The sequence below is a fragment of the Loxodonta africana genome, chromosome 9, assembly GCF_030014295.1.
Source record: "Loxodonta africana isolate mLoxAfr1 chromosome 9, mLoxAfr1.hap2, whole genome shotgun sequence".
NCBI lineage: Eukaryota > Metazoa > Chordata > Mammalia > Proboscidea > Elephantidae > Loxodonta > Loxodonta africana.
In genome coordinates, this window is record NC_087350.1 from 55,318,951 (window position 1) to 55,333,376 (window position 14,426).

The 14,426-nt window shown below is 47.6% G+C and overlaps 1 protein-coding gene and 1 pseudogene across 10 annotated transcripts in view; one reads left to right on the plus strand and one right to left on the minus strand.

The window, feature by feature from the left end:
• The window catches only part of GSN (gelsolin), a 69,506-nt gene that overhangs the window by 16,692 nt on the left and 38,388 nt on the right, over positions 1-14,426 (minus strand). For 9 of the 10 annotated variants that reach the window (XM_010587676.3, XM_010587675.3, XM_023544977.2 and 6 more), the window contains 5 exons: positions 13,949-14,153; positions 13,036-13,190; positions 6,235-6,396; positions 4,357-4,506; positions 1,868-1,957 (listed from right to left, as the gene is read on the minus strand). In XM_010587676.3, the coding sequence (XP_010585978.1) occupies positions 1,868-1,957; positions 4,357-4,506; positions 6,235-6,396; positions 13,036-13,190; positions 13,949-14,144 (753 nt within the window). In that variant the 5' untranslated portion in view covers positions 14,145-14,153. Of the gene's footprint in view, positions 1-1,867; positions 1,958-4,356; positions 4,507-6,234; positions 6,397-13,035; positions 13,191-13,948; positions 14,154-14,426 lie in introns of those variants that run through there. The other variant, XM_064291502.1, reaches the window with a different exon arrangement.
• On the plus strand, positions 3,024-4,358 carry LOC111749832 (small ribosomal subunit protein uS8-like; annotated as a pseudogene).

A 14,426-nucleotide genomic window follows, 5' to 3' on the forward strand; every position in this document is an offset into this window, starting at 1 on the left:
TTAAGAAGCTGGTTAAAGGGTATATGGGAACTCTGTCCTATCGTTTCAAATTTCTGTGAACCTAAAAATTATTCCAAAAAAAAAAAAAAAGTTCATTAAAAAAAAAACTTTTAAAAAAGAAAAGTGTATCATACTTGCCAAAATTCAAAAGACTGACAATACCCAGAGGGCTCTGTGTAAGGAGGCACTTTCATATGCCTGGTGATGGTAACTTGGGATCCCTTCTGGAGTGCAGTTTAGCCATTGGTATCAGAACTTTAAATGGTAATTGTTCTGTATTTATTGAACACTTACCATGTGACAGTCACTGTTATCAGCAATTCATATACCTCGTTTAATCCTTGCAACAACCCTATGATGGTTCTATTACCATTCGCATTTTATCCATAAGGAAACCAAAGCACAGAGGGGCTAAGTAACTTGCACAGCTAGGAAGTACCAGAGCTGGGATTTGAACCCAGGCAGTCTGACTCCAGACCAGTATTTTTAGTCATTGACGCATTCTCATTATATGGTCTGTGATTCAATAATCCCATGTGTAGGAACTTGCCCTAATGCCACACTTAGTGCACAAGACGGATTGTTTCAGTGGGGAAAGGTGGAAACATCTTAATGTCCATCAATTAGTGACCTGCTTAAATTCTTACATTTATAAAATAGAATACTATACATCTGTTAAAAAGGAACATGTAGATCTCTATTTGTAAACATAGATATTCCTGACTATGTTGTGAGGGAAAAAAAAAAAAAAAGCCACAGAGAATAGCTTCAATAGTTTGGATCCATTCACAGGTGTAGAGATGGAAAAGTGTAACTAGACGCAGAAAGATGTCTGCATGTAAATTCACCCAAACAATAAACCTGTAAGCATGGAAACTTGTTCCAGAGGCCACTATTATTCTCTTCTCTGGGATACCCTCTGTATTCACTAGTTTTTTCTATATTGAGTATTGTTACTTCTGTAATTAAAACACTTTTTTTTTTTTAACACTGGTTATCTTAAACTAGGAGTCCTGGTGGTGCAGTGTTGAAGCATTTGGCTGCTAACCGAAAGGTCTATGGTTTGAACCCCCCAGTGGCTCTATGGAAGAAAGGTGTGGCAGTCTGATTCCACAAAGATTACAGCTTTGGAAACCCTATGGAGCAGTTCTACTCTGTCCCACAGGGTCACTACGAGTTGGAATCCACTCAACGGCAATGGGTTTATCTTAAAATTTTCATTTTATATTCTCGAGTATCGATCACGATACACAAGTATAACCTTATAATCATAAAAACATAAATAACATGGGTTTTTTTGGAGGTGATGAGAATCTACACTCTCATTTTGTTTTTGATTTACCACAAATAAGCCTAGGGTACAATGTTAGAGTAACGGGCTAGTCCAGGATTTCTCTCAGAGCTCAGACAAGAGGCAAAACTTCCCTGGCTCAAGATAAGCTTCAAGATAGTTTTAAAAACCACAGGGAAGAAATTATGAAGTGATTAAACATAACCCACCCCCATACACACACCCAGTTCTGTAGTACTGCCCCAATTATTTTCCTAAGATATGTCCCCATCAGTTATCTCTTTACACTCCAGAAATACTACGGAGTTGACTGTATCGTCCTTCCGCCCACTTTGCAGACTAAGAGACTGAGACCCAGTGGGAGAACAAGCGCTGCCCAAGATCCCGCATATGAACATGACACGGGTATGTCTGCAGTTTATCATATTGTCTTATTCTTAGGGCAGGAAGGCAAAGGAAGTACATGAGTGTCCAGTGGAGAAATGAGGAAGCCAAGGTCCCCCCCAGGGATGCTTTGCTCAAGGTCCCACGGCAGTGGAACCCCAGGCTCCAGGGGGACAGATATCCACTGCTAACCTTGTAGAGCTTGGCCAGCTTGCGGTTGGCTGCATCTTCCTTAGCTGTGTCATCGGTACTTGGGGGTAGATCCGGCTTGACACCCAGCACCTGCAAGAGATGGAGGATGGTGAGAGGGCGTGGCATGAGCTCCCGGTAGCCTCCTCTCCCCACCCCGCCACCCCAGGAGCTCCTCAGACAGGCAGGGTCCACTCAGGCATCCAAAGCAACCTTCCCCATGGGGCAGTACTCCCCTCCAGAGATGCCCTGCATCTGCTCCTAGGCCCCCTGTTGTGGTGAGCTCAACCAGACCTGCCTGTCAAAAGTCTTTCCCTTTCAGTCTCTCTGTCTTCAGGAGCTCTGAGAGAACACAGCAGCTACTGTCACCAGGATGGTCGTTCAGGTATTTAAAAAAAAAAAAAAACCTGTTGCCATCAAGCCAATTCTGATTTATGATGACCCTGTGTTACAGAGTAGAACTTCTCTATAGGGTTTTCTTGGCTGTAATCTTTATGGAAGCAGTTGCCTGGCCTTTCTTCCACGGTGCCTCTGGGTGGGTTTGAACTACCAACCTTTAGGTTAGTAGCAGAGGGCAAACCATTTGCACTACTCAGGGACTTTTCAGATACTTACTATATTTATTTCCTCCTAGGCCTTCTAATAATAATGACAATGATAACTACAAATACTGAACACCTTCTCCCACATGCCCTTAAAAGACCTCGCTTAAACCTCATACCCCCTCTAGGAGGAACAGATTATCATTCCCATTTTACAGAAGAGGAAATAAGTCCAGAGAGAGGAAGTCATTTGCTCAATATCACACAGCTATTAGGTGGCTAAAACAGGATTTGAACTCAGATCCCCATGACTTCAGAGCCTATTTTTACTTCTTTACTCTGGGCTGCCTCCAGCCTCAATAGCCACAACTACTGCCCCTCCCATGCCATGGTTGGTGTCCAGCCTCCTCCCCATAATAATCACCTTCCTCAAGATACATGGTTTATTTCTATTCTTCCTAAAAACTAGGACTGGAAGCCCCAGATAAGTGGAATCCAAGTGGCATGGAGGAAAGCTCATGGACTCCTCCCTTTTCTGGTACACTTTGCCTCTATTGATGTGTCCTCAAAGCACAATGCCTGGCAGTGCCATCATGCAGTTAACTAAGTGGGCCATAAACTACCAGGAGTAGTGAGAGGAGGAAAGCAGGGTCTGAGTCTCAGTTGTGTCTTTCTGATCTGACTTCAGTGGCAGGATTGCCTTCAGGGAATGCTGAGAGACCCTCCACCTCAGCTCCTTCCAGAAGACCTGGCCTTCCCAGCTGGAGGGTGTGGCTCACAATTCCCAGCATGCACTGCAGTCCCAGGATTCTAGCTCCACTTCTCAGGGGAGTCTGGGAGTTGCCCAGGAAGCTGCTCTTCCCCACTTCTAAGCAGTTCCCACTTGGTAAAAAGCAAATTGTCCATCTTTTCATGCCGCCATAATGGTGTCCATGAACATCCTGGCCAACACTCTTAAAGAGCATGAACAATGCTGAGAAGAGAGGCAAACACCAGGTTCTTATCAGGCCGTGCTCCAAAAGTCATCATTTGGTTTCTAACTCTGATGATGCAGCGTGGTTACTTTGGCGAATTCGAAATCATTAACGATCACAGAGTTGAGAAAATTGTTGTGAACCACAGGCAGGTGTGATGGTTAATGTTATGTGTCAACTTGGCAAGGCTATGATTTTCAGTGGTTTGGCAGGAACTCTTCTGTAATGTAGAGTCATCTTTCATTTTGTGATCTGATGTGAGCGTGGCCTGCCTCCAGTATATAAATGGATGTTCTGGCAAAGCTCACTTTCTCCCTTGACCCTGCACTCTTCTCATTGCCTAGCCTCCAGTTCTTGGGACATAGGCCTGTAGAAGACTCCAGCCTGCTGCCTGACCTACAGATTTTGGATTCACCAGCCCCTACAGCCCCATGAGCAAGCAGAGGTCTCTAGTCTGCCACGGATCCATGGATTTGGGACTCGCCAGCCTTCACAATTGCGTATGCCATTTCCTTGAAGTAAACGTCTGTTTATATATTTATACATATGTTTCACTGGTTTTGCTCCTCTGGAGAACCCCAGAGTAAGATAGCAAGTTAAACACGTGTGGAGTGATCTACCTCAGATTTGATGTGCAACTCAAAGATCTAGAAAAGTGGCAGAATAACCTGCTCCCATCCTGTCAGTTTGGTTTCACTGTATTGACGATCTCAGGCGGCATCACAGACCACGAGAAGCAAGACAAAAACATATGGGAGGAAAAATCCTGGGATTCTTTTTCTAGGGTTGTAAAACAAACGTGTACATAAAATGCCTCAATGGACAAAAAACAAAAACAACTGTCTTAGAGGGAAGAAGAAAGAGCTATTTTTCCCTCAAGTTGACCTCAAAATTGCCTGTGGAATGGAAGACAGTCACGAGCATCTATCCCCATGCCCAGCCCTGCCCCATACGCCTTGGGTGTGGCTGTAGATACCTGGATCATTGCCTCAGGCTCGGCGCCCTCCTCAGACACCTGCACTTGGGCCCGGCCACTCCGCTCATTGTCCCGGATGCCCTTGGACACCTGTGTGGCCTTCAGTCTCTCAAATCGGTTGCTCTGGGAGCCACACCACTGGTAAATTTGCTGTAAGATAGAGATCCCACGTTAGGCAGTGCCCAAGATGTCATATAAGCCCCCCACTGGCATGCCAGGGGAAGGCTCTGAGGATGGGCGTGCCCCCTTGTTCTGTGTTTGCTCAGATGAGGGCTGGCACAGTGTGCATGTATATACACTCAAGTATGTACAATGGGTGTGATCCACGTACTCCAGGCTATGTGAGTGCATGTCTGGGGATGTGTGCTTTTCCATAGCTACAACTACATGCAGAATGTGTATAAAAACATTTGCCCACTGGTGGGAATGTAAATTGGTACAGTCACCTTTTTGGTACAGTCACCTTTGAAAACCATTTGGCTATAGCTACTAAAGTTCAGTATACCTATATCCGATGACCCTGCAATCCCACTCTTAGGAGTATACCCAACAGAAATGCACTCATATTTCCATAAAAGACTTATACAAGAATGTTCAGAGAAGTGCTACCTATAACAGCCCCTAAGCCAGAAACTACACCTAATGCCCATCAATAATCAAAAAAAAAAAAAAAAAAACCCATTGCCATTGAGTTGATTCTGACTCATAGCAACCCTACAGGACATGGTAGAACTGCACTGTAGGGTTTCCAAGGAGCAGCTGGTGGATTTGAACTGCCAACCTTTTGGTTAGCAGCCAAGCTCTTAACCACTATGGCACCAGGACTCCATCAGCAATAGAAAGGATAAATAAACTGTGGTGTAGCCAGACAACTGAATCTTACACAGCAATAAGAATGAACAATCTACAACTAAATGCAACAACATGGATGAATCTTATAAACATAATGTTGAGCAAAAGAAGCCAGACATACAGAGCATGGCTCCATGTATCTAAAGTTCATAAACAGGCAATATACACATTCTGCATGTAGTTGTAGCTGTGGAAAATCAGGATGGTGATTACCCTTGGGGGTGGAGGAACTGAAAGACAGCACGAGGGACCTTCCGGGGGACTGGTAGTGTTCTGTTTCTTGATCCAGGGCTGGTTACAGGAATGGATTAATTTTGTGAAATCTATTGAGCTGTACACTCAGGATGCATGAACTTTTCTGTGTGTCTACTATACTTTAATAAAAAGCTTATACTAAAAAAGTGTGTTTATGTTTACACGGCCTTTACACTACATGTATATATGCACATGACGTTTGAGGTGGCGTGTCTGGCCATGCACATTTGCTGGTATGGGTTCATGTGGATTTGTGAGGCAAATGGATACAAAACATCAAGCATCTGTAAGGTGGGTCATATACAAACATGCTTGTGTGACTATATGTGTACCATACACATGTGGGTCCCTAAACATACCTAAATCTATACGTGTACACACTCATCATGGTTCACATGGTCCATGCATGGTGGCTAAGAGCTATAGTTTTTACACATGCCAGTCAAGTACCCCTAAGTGTGTGACTATATATAAACTGGTACACAACATGCATATGCATTTAAGATGTAAGGGAGCTTGTGTGTTAATCAAAGTTCAAGCACACTGTGCACCTGGTGTGTACTTGAGGTCTGTGCACATGTGTATGACAGGCTTGAATCTACATGTGTGGGAGTCTATGCACACTGGGCACACCTGCACATGGGTCTTTGCAGGAATGTATGGCTCATACACAGAGCACGTGTGTACACATGGGCTTATCTCCTTCCTCAGAGTCAGGCCTGGGTCAGGAGCACATCAGTGCTCCCCGGGAAACGGCAGGTGAGGACTCACATTGCCCAGGTCCAGGATGAAGCAGTCACCAGTGTTGAAGCTCTCCCAGGACACAGGCACCTCAGTGGCACGGACCACACGCTTCCCTTTGACCTGGAAGAGTCTCTGCACCACCACTTCGTTGGGTACCACGTGCTTGAATCCTGATGCCACGCCTCCTTTCTGTCGGGTCAAGGAGATAGCGTCAGTCCGGGGGACACGGTCCAGGGAAGAAGGTATGGAGGAGAGGGACAGCACTGCACTGAAGGAAATTCTGCTCTGTGGACCAGTGGCCTTCCAGCAACTCCTTGACTGTAGTCAACATGGAACCTTCACATCCATTGTCTTGTTTGTGCTTGGAACATTCTTATCCCCATTTCAGAGAAGGAAACTAATGTTCAGAAAGGGAACAAAATGTGCCAGGGTCACATAGCCAGAAAGTGGCAAGACTACAGGTTCCCATCACCAGCACCTTGCTATCACCCCTTTCAGTTATACTCCACTCACAAAGACCCCCCCAGGGACACTTTCCTGGGTCCAAGAGCTACAAGCATCCCTTTCTCAAAACCAACATTTCCTAAAGGTGTTGCCCTCCAAAATATTCTGTAAGTAAAGGGTCCCATGATCAAATAAGCACAGAGAATGCTCCTTACTCATCGCCCCTGACTGATACATGGTGCACATGAACATAATAAAGGCTCTGGGAAGTCCTATGGTGAGTAAACCTGCTTGCCTTTGGCTTTACACAGCATTTCCCTACCCTATTAGATCAAAAACCACTTCTCTCATTTCACCCAGCCCGCAGCTCCTGCACTTCGAGAAGTGCTAATCCAAATCCTTCCATCCTTTAAGGCTCTAGTCTTCCTCTCAAGTCCTCTAGGATTGCTCCAGTCCACACTCTCTCTCCCTCCTCCTGCGGTACCACATCAGTCCCACCCGACTGTGCTTTTGGAGGCAGCAGTTGGAATCTTGGGTAGTATGAACGGTTAACACACTCAGCTGCTAACCAAAAGGCTGGAGGTTAAAGTCCACTCAGGGATGCTTCAGAAGAAAGGCCTGCTGATCTACTTCCCAAAACTCTGCCACTGAAAACCATGTGCAGGACAGTCTGTTCTGACACACGGAGTTGCCAGGAGTTGGGACTGACTTGACGGCAACTGGGGTGTCGGGTAAGGACAGAGCACTGACCTCGGGTATAAGTACTTACCCTGCCACTATAACGCTGGGTGGCCTTGGGTAACTCTATTTCCCCCTCTGAGCCTCAGGCTTCTCTGAAGTGGAGATACAACCCTCTGCTCTACCACAGTCTGCAACTGCCACCAAGAGAAAGGAAGAGGCCTTCCAGAGGGCTTTCCTGCAGCAGCCACCACCGCTGACCAGTCCCAAACCCCCAGGGTTGTCAAATCAGGGCTGAAAAGGTCTTTTAGGAGTACCTCATTTGACTCACAGACAAACTGAAGCCCAGAGAAGTGAAGTGACTTACTCAAGGATACCCAGCAAGTGTGCGGCAAAGCCAAGGCTCAAAACCTTGCTTCCTGCTCCAGGTCCAGTACTTATATCCCTGCTCCATGCATCATGGGGGTGGAGGTAGAGCGGTTTCCACTAGGGCAGAAATGCAGCCACTGAATCCAGCCCCTCTTCCCTGCCCCACTTTTCAGAGGAAAGCTAAGTCTGATTCTCACCTCAGAGGCTCAGTGAGGGCAAGAGGCAAAGGGAGCCAGTTTAAATGGGGCACCTGTTACATGCAGGCATACATTTGCATGCATCATCTATGAGGGAGATATCATTATCCTCATCTGTAAGCGGCAAAGAAGGGACTTGCTCAGTATCTTAGGCTGGTAAATCGTGGAGCTGGAGATTCTAGCCCAGGTGTGCCTGAATCTATAAGGCCCACACTCTTCCCCTGACATGAGATTCGCTTATAGTAACTGTCACCAGGGGCCCCCAGGACGGGAGGAGGCACAAGCTACTCTTCAGAGCAAAGTTTTTCAAGACTTGTTTTTTCCCGTTTCTAGTAGTTGGAGTGCCCCCTGGTGTCCCTTATTGGTACCAGCATGAGGCCTTTCAAGAGTTCCTTCAGTTCACCGGGGCAGCCAAAGAGCTGACTTACTTTCCTTCCGTCATATTTTAAGAGCCTCCTAAAAGGAGCTGTGGATTGGTCCCTCTGTATAAATGTCCTCAGTGTGGAGCAGGAGGTAAAAAATCATGGCTTCCACTCCTGGCTTTGTCATCGCAACTGAGTGACAAGAAAGTGACTTTTCCCACACTCAGGGGAGGAAAGAGGTTGAGGTCCTGGGTGAGGCACCAGGTCTGTGGGGTCTGCCCAGAGGCTGGAGGGCACTGATACCTGGGATCTGAGAGCAGAGCAGAGGGGCTGGTGGAGGGGACGTGCAGAGAGATGGGAGGAGAGAGGACACTGTGTCCTGGGAGCCATGTAAACAAGCCACTCTGCCAGGGAGCTGGTGAGGAAGGGCAGCTCACCCTGCACTCAGCTAGTACTGACAGCAATGGCTGCCACTTATTGAGCACGTAGTGGCAGAGGCTGGGCACATGCAGTCCTCACAACCAGTCGTTGAGGTAGGGGCTCTTATCATCCCACCTCACAGGTGAGGAAACTGAGGTTCATAGTGGTTAAGCACTGTGCCCAGGGTGACAGCTACTTGGTGGCAGAGCTAGGTTCTACCCCCAAGTCTGCCCCCAGCCTTGCCCAAGTCTGTCCGCCCTGGAACTCCTGAGCGTCTGTGGGCAGTATGACCCAGGGACTTAATTTAGCTAGGGGTAAAAAGGCAATGGATTCGAAAGGCTTTTCCAAAAGGTGCTGCAAGGATACACCGACTGTTTCCACTGATTCCTCAGAGGTGAGGACATGAGGAGATGGGAGAAAAAGACCGTTAACTTTCCTTTTTTTATATGACTTTCAAATATTTTACTTGTTCAGGCCTGCCTTTTAGCTTTGCTGTTAATAAGTAGAAAAGTTTTCTAAAAAAAAAGAAAGAAAAGGGTTGTTTCATGTAGTAAATCTCAGTTACATAAATTCTCTGTGTATGAATTTATTTTTTAAAAAGAATACTTAAATTCTAATGATTATGGACATGAGTTTCCTGATTAATTAACTACTCTAACATTTTTGTCTTAGGACATCGGACTTGGAAAAATTAGTTAACAAAAACTAAAGGAAAGGTCTTTGTGGATCTAAAAAGGGGGTAGGGATTAGTTTTTGCTTTTTTTTAATTTTTACTATAATCTTTAGGATTGATTGATTGTTGCTTTTAATGGTCTGATCATAAGGTGGGTAGAGACTGGCATCAAGTTATTTGAACAAAATTCCGCTTGCCAAATTAAAATGATGATGATAGACACAGAAAGAGAGAGAAATTATATATTGAATTATAGATGGTGATTATATCCAGGGATAGGATCATGGGGGGCTTTTACTTTCTAAAACCTATGTTTCAGTAATATTTGACATTTTTATAATAAGCTTGTATTACTCTTATAATCAGAAGAAGAAAAAAAATTATTTACATGAAAAAGAATGTTAAACTGGTTATAAAACAAAGATGTATTGAGGCTGGTCCTCACCACCCTATAAACTCAGGGTTCCTTATCTAAGAAATGGGAGGGAGGAAGGGAAGGTTCTAGCGCTTCAGTAGTTTTTTGATTGTGTTCCTCAGGTCCAGGGGCTCCTAGGACTCTGCCCAGTCCAGATTTCATTTGAACAAAGGGTTTCAAATAACCCAGCCCCGGGGGAGTCTCTAGGGTTCCATCTGAGAGTCAAGGAGGAGGAACACCTGTATCAAGGGAATCAGAACCGCCATGTCATAAGTTTTATTTGTGGATTTGGGGGTCAAGAGCCAGCCAGGCCAGGCCCCATGACAGCCCTTTCTGGAGGCTCTGCGGCCCCTCCCTGACACCCCCTCACATTCAGGAGGACAGAACTGGCTCTGAGGAGAAGGCTTTCACAGAAACAAGTCTTGCATAACAAGCCCTGCTCCTTGGGGATCTATAATTGATGAGGGCGCTGGCAGAGAACCTTGGGCTGGGCCTGCCAATGCGGGGGCAGCTGGAGGACTTGCACAAGGCGGGAAACAGGACCCACCTTGGACCTCGCATTTCCACCACAAGTCAGAGCCTTTCAGGACTGAAGCCCTGAGTCTGGGGTCAGGTGGGGGACCCAGACCCTGGGGTGTTCCTTAGAGTGTGGCCCAGGAAAGCCCTGCAAAAATTACCTGGAGCGGGGTGGTTGGAGGCTTGCTAAACATGCAAATTCCCAGGCACCCCCCAAGCTAAAATCAAAATCCAGGGAATCTTGAAATGTCTACTCTGAACTCAGCTTTGTGCTAGACACACGGGCTTTGGAGTGGGCAGAGTGGGTCTGAACGCCAGCTTCATCATTACTATGCAACCTTGGGTAAGTTGCTTAACTTCTCTGTGTGTCAGTTTCCTCCTTCAATTAAAATAGGGCTAATGGGTTGGTTAATGCTAGTAAGCACCTCATACATAGGGTGAAACAAATGAGTCAAGCACTCAGAAGAGTTCCTGACACATAGAATGTAGTATCTATGTGTTAAATGATAAGCAGCATTTACTAGCTATGTGATCTTAGGCAAGTGAGTTCACCCTTCTGAGCCTCAGCTTCTTCATCTATGAAATGGGAATATGACTGCCCACCCTAAAGGTGTGATGAGAATTAAATGAGTTCATGTAGTAAAGGCTCAATACACAGTGGCAGTTCTTATTGTCCTTACTTCGTGCTAAAAATCTGGTCTGCAACATTCTGTCACCTGTTCTGCAACATTCTCTCGTCTAAAGTAATTGCCCTTCTTGCATATACAAGAACTTTCCTATTTGTGACCAATGTTAGATCCTTAGACTATCCCCTAAGAAACAGGTAACTGAGGCAAGAGAGATGGGCAAACTCCCACTCATCTGTCTAGCCCTGAACCCTTTGCAGAGCTGACCGCTCCCTCCTTTGTGTCCCATGTGTCACCCCCTGGCCTCACAGGATTATGATCCTTTATGACCCTATTAGTCTCCCCCACTTCTTGGGGAGCCTTCAAGTGAATGCACCTCCTTCATCAGGGGATCCCAGCACCTAGCACAGAGCCTGGCACACAGTCCGGGGAGCATGGGCCTGGGCTGGAATACTGCTTCCACCGCTTACTGGTTATGCAACCTCCACCAGCCTCAAGTTCACTGGTCTGTAGCATGGAGTTCTAATTACCTACCTCCCAGGACTGTTGTGAGGCTTAAAATGGAAAATGTATGTGCCCGGTCCAGTGCCTGCCACACAGAGGCAACAATAAGCAGGCATTGTTGTTACAAGGGCTCAACAAATGTTTGTTGAATGAATGACGAATGGGGAGTGTGATTGCACATACCCAGAGGTACATGACTTGCCCTGAAGCCTCACAGCAGTTACAGGTAGCAGCGCTGGGACTGAACCCCAATCTATCTGACTCCTGGTCAAGTGCTCTTTCTACTTTCTGTTCTAGGACTTACAAAAAGACCCGGTCCTTCTCCAGGCCTGGGACCTGGTTCCCAACCTTCTCACTTCTCCTTCTTCAAGGGACCAAGGCCCCAGAGGGTGAAGCTGGGCAGCTCAGCAGGAGGAGCTCTAGACTGATGGAAAGGGCCTGGGTAGGCTTCTGGGTAATCCAGCCCAGCCCCACCCAGCCCAGGGCTGATGTAGAGTTCCCAGGCCACACCCTGCCCTTCACTATCTCAGCCTCACTGGCACTTCCTCATCATCCTGTGCCTCACCCAGGGAGACAGGGTTACTGCATCCATTGACACAGAGGACCCTGAAACCCAGAGAAGGACAGTGACTTCTCTAAGCTCATACGGCATAACTGCAGCACAGTCATAGCTTAAACCCTATCCTAGAACCCTGCTCGTGAAAGGCAGATTGGTGTAGTAGAAAGAATGCTAGGAGTAAAGAAACCTGGGTTTTGATCAGAGCTCTGGCAGCAACGCACTGTGTGACCCTGGGCCACCTGCTTAACTTCTCTGGGCCTCAGTTTTCACCCTGTAAAATGAAGAATTTGGACTCTGACATGGAGGCCCATCTAGTTGTGAAAGTTTGCAATCCCCTCCCTATCCTGACCAAGCCATTCCAAGGAGCCAAGCCTCATGCAACGCATTTCCCACCTACCCCTTCACCAAATCCTCTTCCCAGCCCCATAGGGCAGGTATGACTAATCCTTGTATAACCAATGAGGAAAGGGAGGCATAGGGAAGCCAAGCAGCTTACCAGAGATCACGCAGCATATCGGAGCACAGCCTCTGAGGGCTCCCAGCCAGCTTGGCTTTGCTCAGCCCCATCTGGCTGGGGACTTAGGGAAAAGAGCTCTGTGACCTCCTAGACTTTTGAGGGTTCAAATTCAAGGGGGTTGCAATGAACAGAAGAGGGAAGTGGCCAAGAGTGTCCTTTCAAGGACCAAACAAGGTCCCACTATTGGCAGAGCCCAAGAACCAAGGGACACAGGGGCAGAACTGGGGCCCAAGCTCCCAGGCCTGTGAGAAGGGCTCGGTTTCTATCCATGGTTCACCCCTGGCCACTGAGGTAAGGAATACAGCCCTATGAAGTTTTGGGGAATTTTCTTCTCCCCATTTTAAGATAAGAAACTAGAGGCTCTGAAAGGGAATGTGACTTGTCCAAGATCACACAGCAAGGAATGGGCCAGAATATAAGTCCAGGACTGGCCAACTGCAAAGCCTGAGCTCCGACACCACCACACAAGGTGGGAAGTCAAGTGGATGCTGGTGAGCCCTGCCACTGGGGCATCTCCCTGCTGCCTAAGCAAGTGGGACCTGACCCACCTTATACTTGACACCTGACTTGAAGTAGCCAAGGAAGGTGGCCGACTCAAAGCCTTGGACCTCACGGTGCTGCACGGCCCGGCCATTCAGGTAGTCATCCAGCTGCACGGTGAAGATGGCGGCTGCCCCACTTTCATCCTGGCTGCACTCATTGCCTAGGAGACGTTGGAGCAACATGAGCCAGGTTTCCCAGAAGTATGGGATGATGGGAACCTGGTTTCCTGAAAGTCGTCCAGAGACCCCAGTGCTGCCTGGCCTGGCTGTGGAAGCTGGGCAAGCCCCTGCCTTCTGTGAGCCTTAGTTAATCCATCTGTATAATGTGGGTGGTGGGGAAGCTGAATTGCTTGATCTCTAAGGGTCCCCCCATCTCTGACACACATTCCCCTACTCTCACCTTTCTTACCAGACTCTTACCCTTAAGCTCATGAAGTCAGGACTGGGAACCTTAGCTCATTTCACAGATTAGGAAACTGAGGCTCAGTGAGGGGGCAGGATTTGCAGGCTCCCAACTGTAAAGGCAAAATGGTTGGCGCTGAGCCAGGGAAGCTGTGGAGGGGGTCCAAGGTCCCTGAGTCATCCACAGTTCTGAGTGCCACAGTAGCTCATTTAATCCTCACAATGCTCCTGTGTGGTAGGTGTGGCACGAGCATCGTGCCCACTTTACAGGGACACTAACGAGCTTGCCAAGGGGCAGACAGTGGTAAGAGGCACAGCAGACTGGCTCTAGAGCCTTGAAGCATAACCACTAACCAAGGGCCTGGCACATACTTGGTGCCTAGTAATTAGCTAGCCACATTGGGTCCCTCCTGTGGATCACGCCTCAAAGGTCTGAGCTTTACAGTGTCAGGATCAGGAGGCTGGGGCAGGGATGGGGTGGGGGCTCGGGCAGAAGCTGGGCAGGGGCAGGCCTCACCCAGCCAGTAGTGGAGGTCATACTGCAGATTCCCATTTCTCAGCTGCACTGTCTTCAGGATGACATAGGCATCACCAGTGAAGAAGTCTCCATAAAGGTTGGGGGGCACGGGCACCAGGTCGAACTTTTCCACGCGCCAGATCTGCAGGCCAGGCTCCTTGCCTGCCTTGAGGAACTCAGGGTGTTCCACCACCATACTGCTGGGCTGAGGATGAGACAAGGCAAGGCCTGAGCAGAGAGCTTGGCCAGGAGACGCACGCAGTGCATTGGCAGACCCCGGGGCACGAGGGAGGGTGGTTTCCAGCACCAAGAGCATCTCACTTGAGCCTCTGGCTCGCCTCATCCCTGAGGTGAGCCACCCTTTTCTAAGTCCTCCTATCTCAACGAGTTAGCAAACAGGCCAGAGTTTATGCTCCAAACCCTGTACTTTAGCCAGCATCTGGCTTCCCTACTCAATGCGCCATCTGCTTTTTTCCCA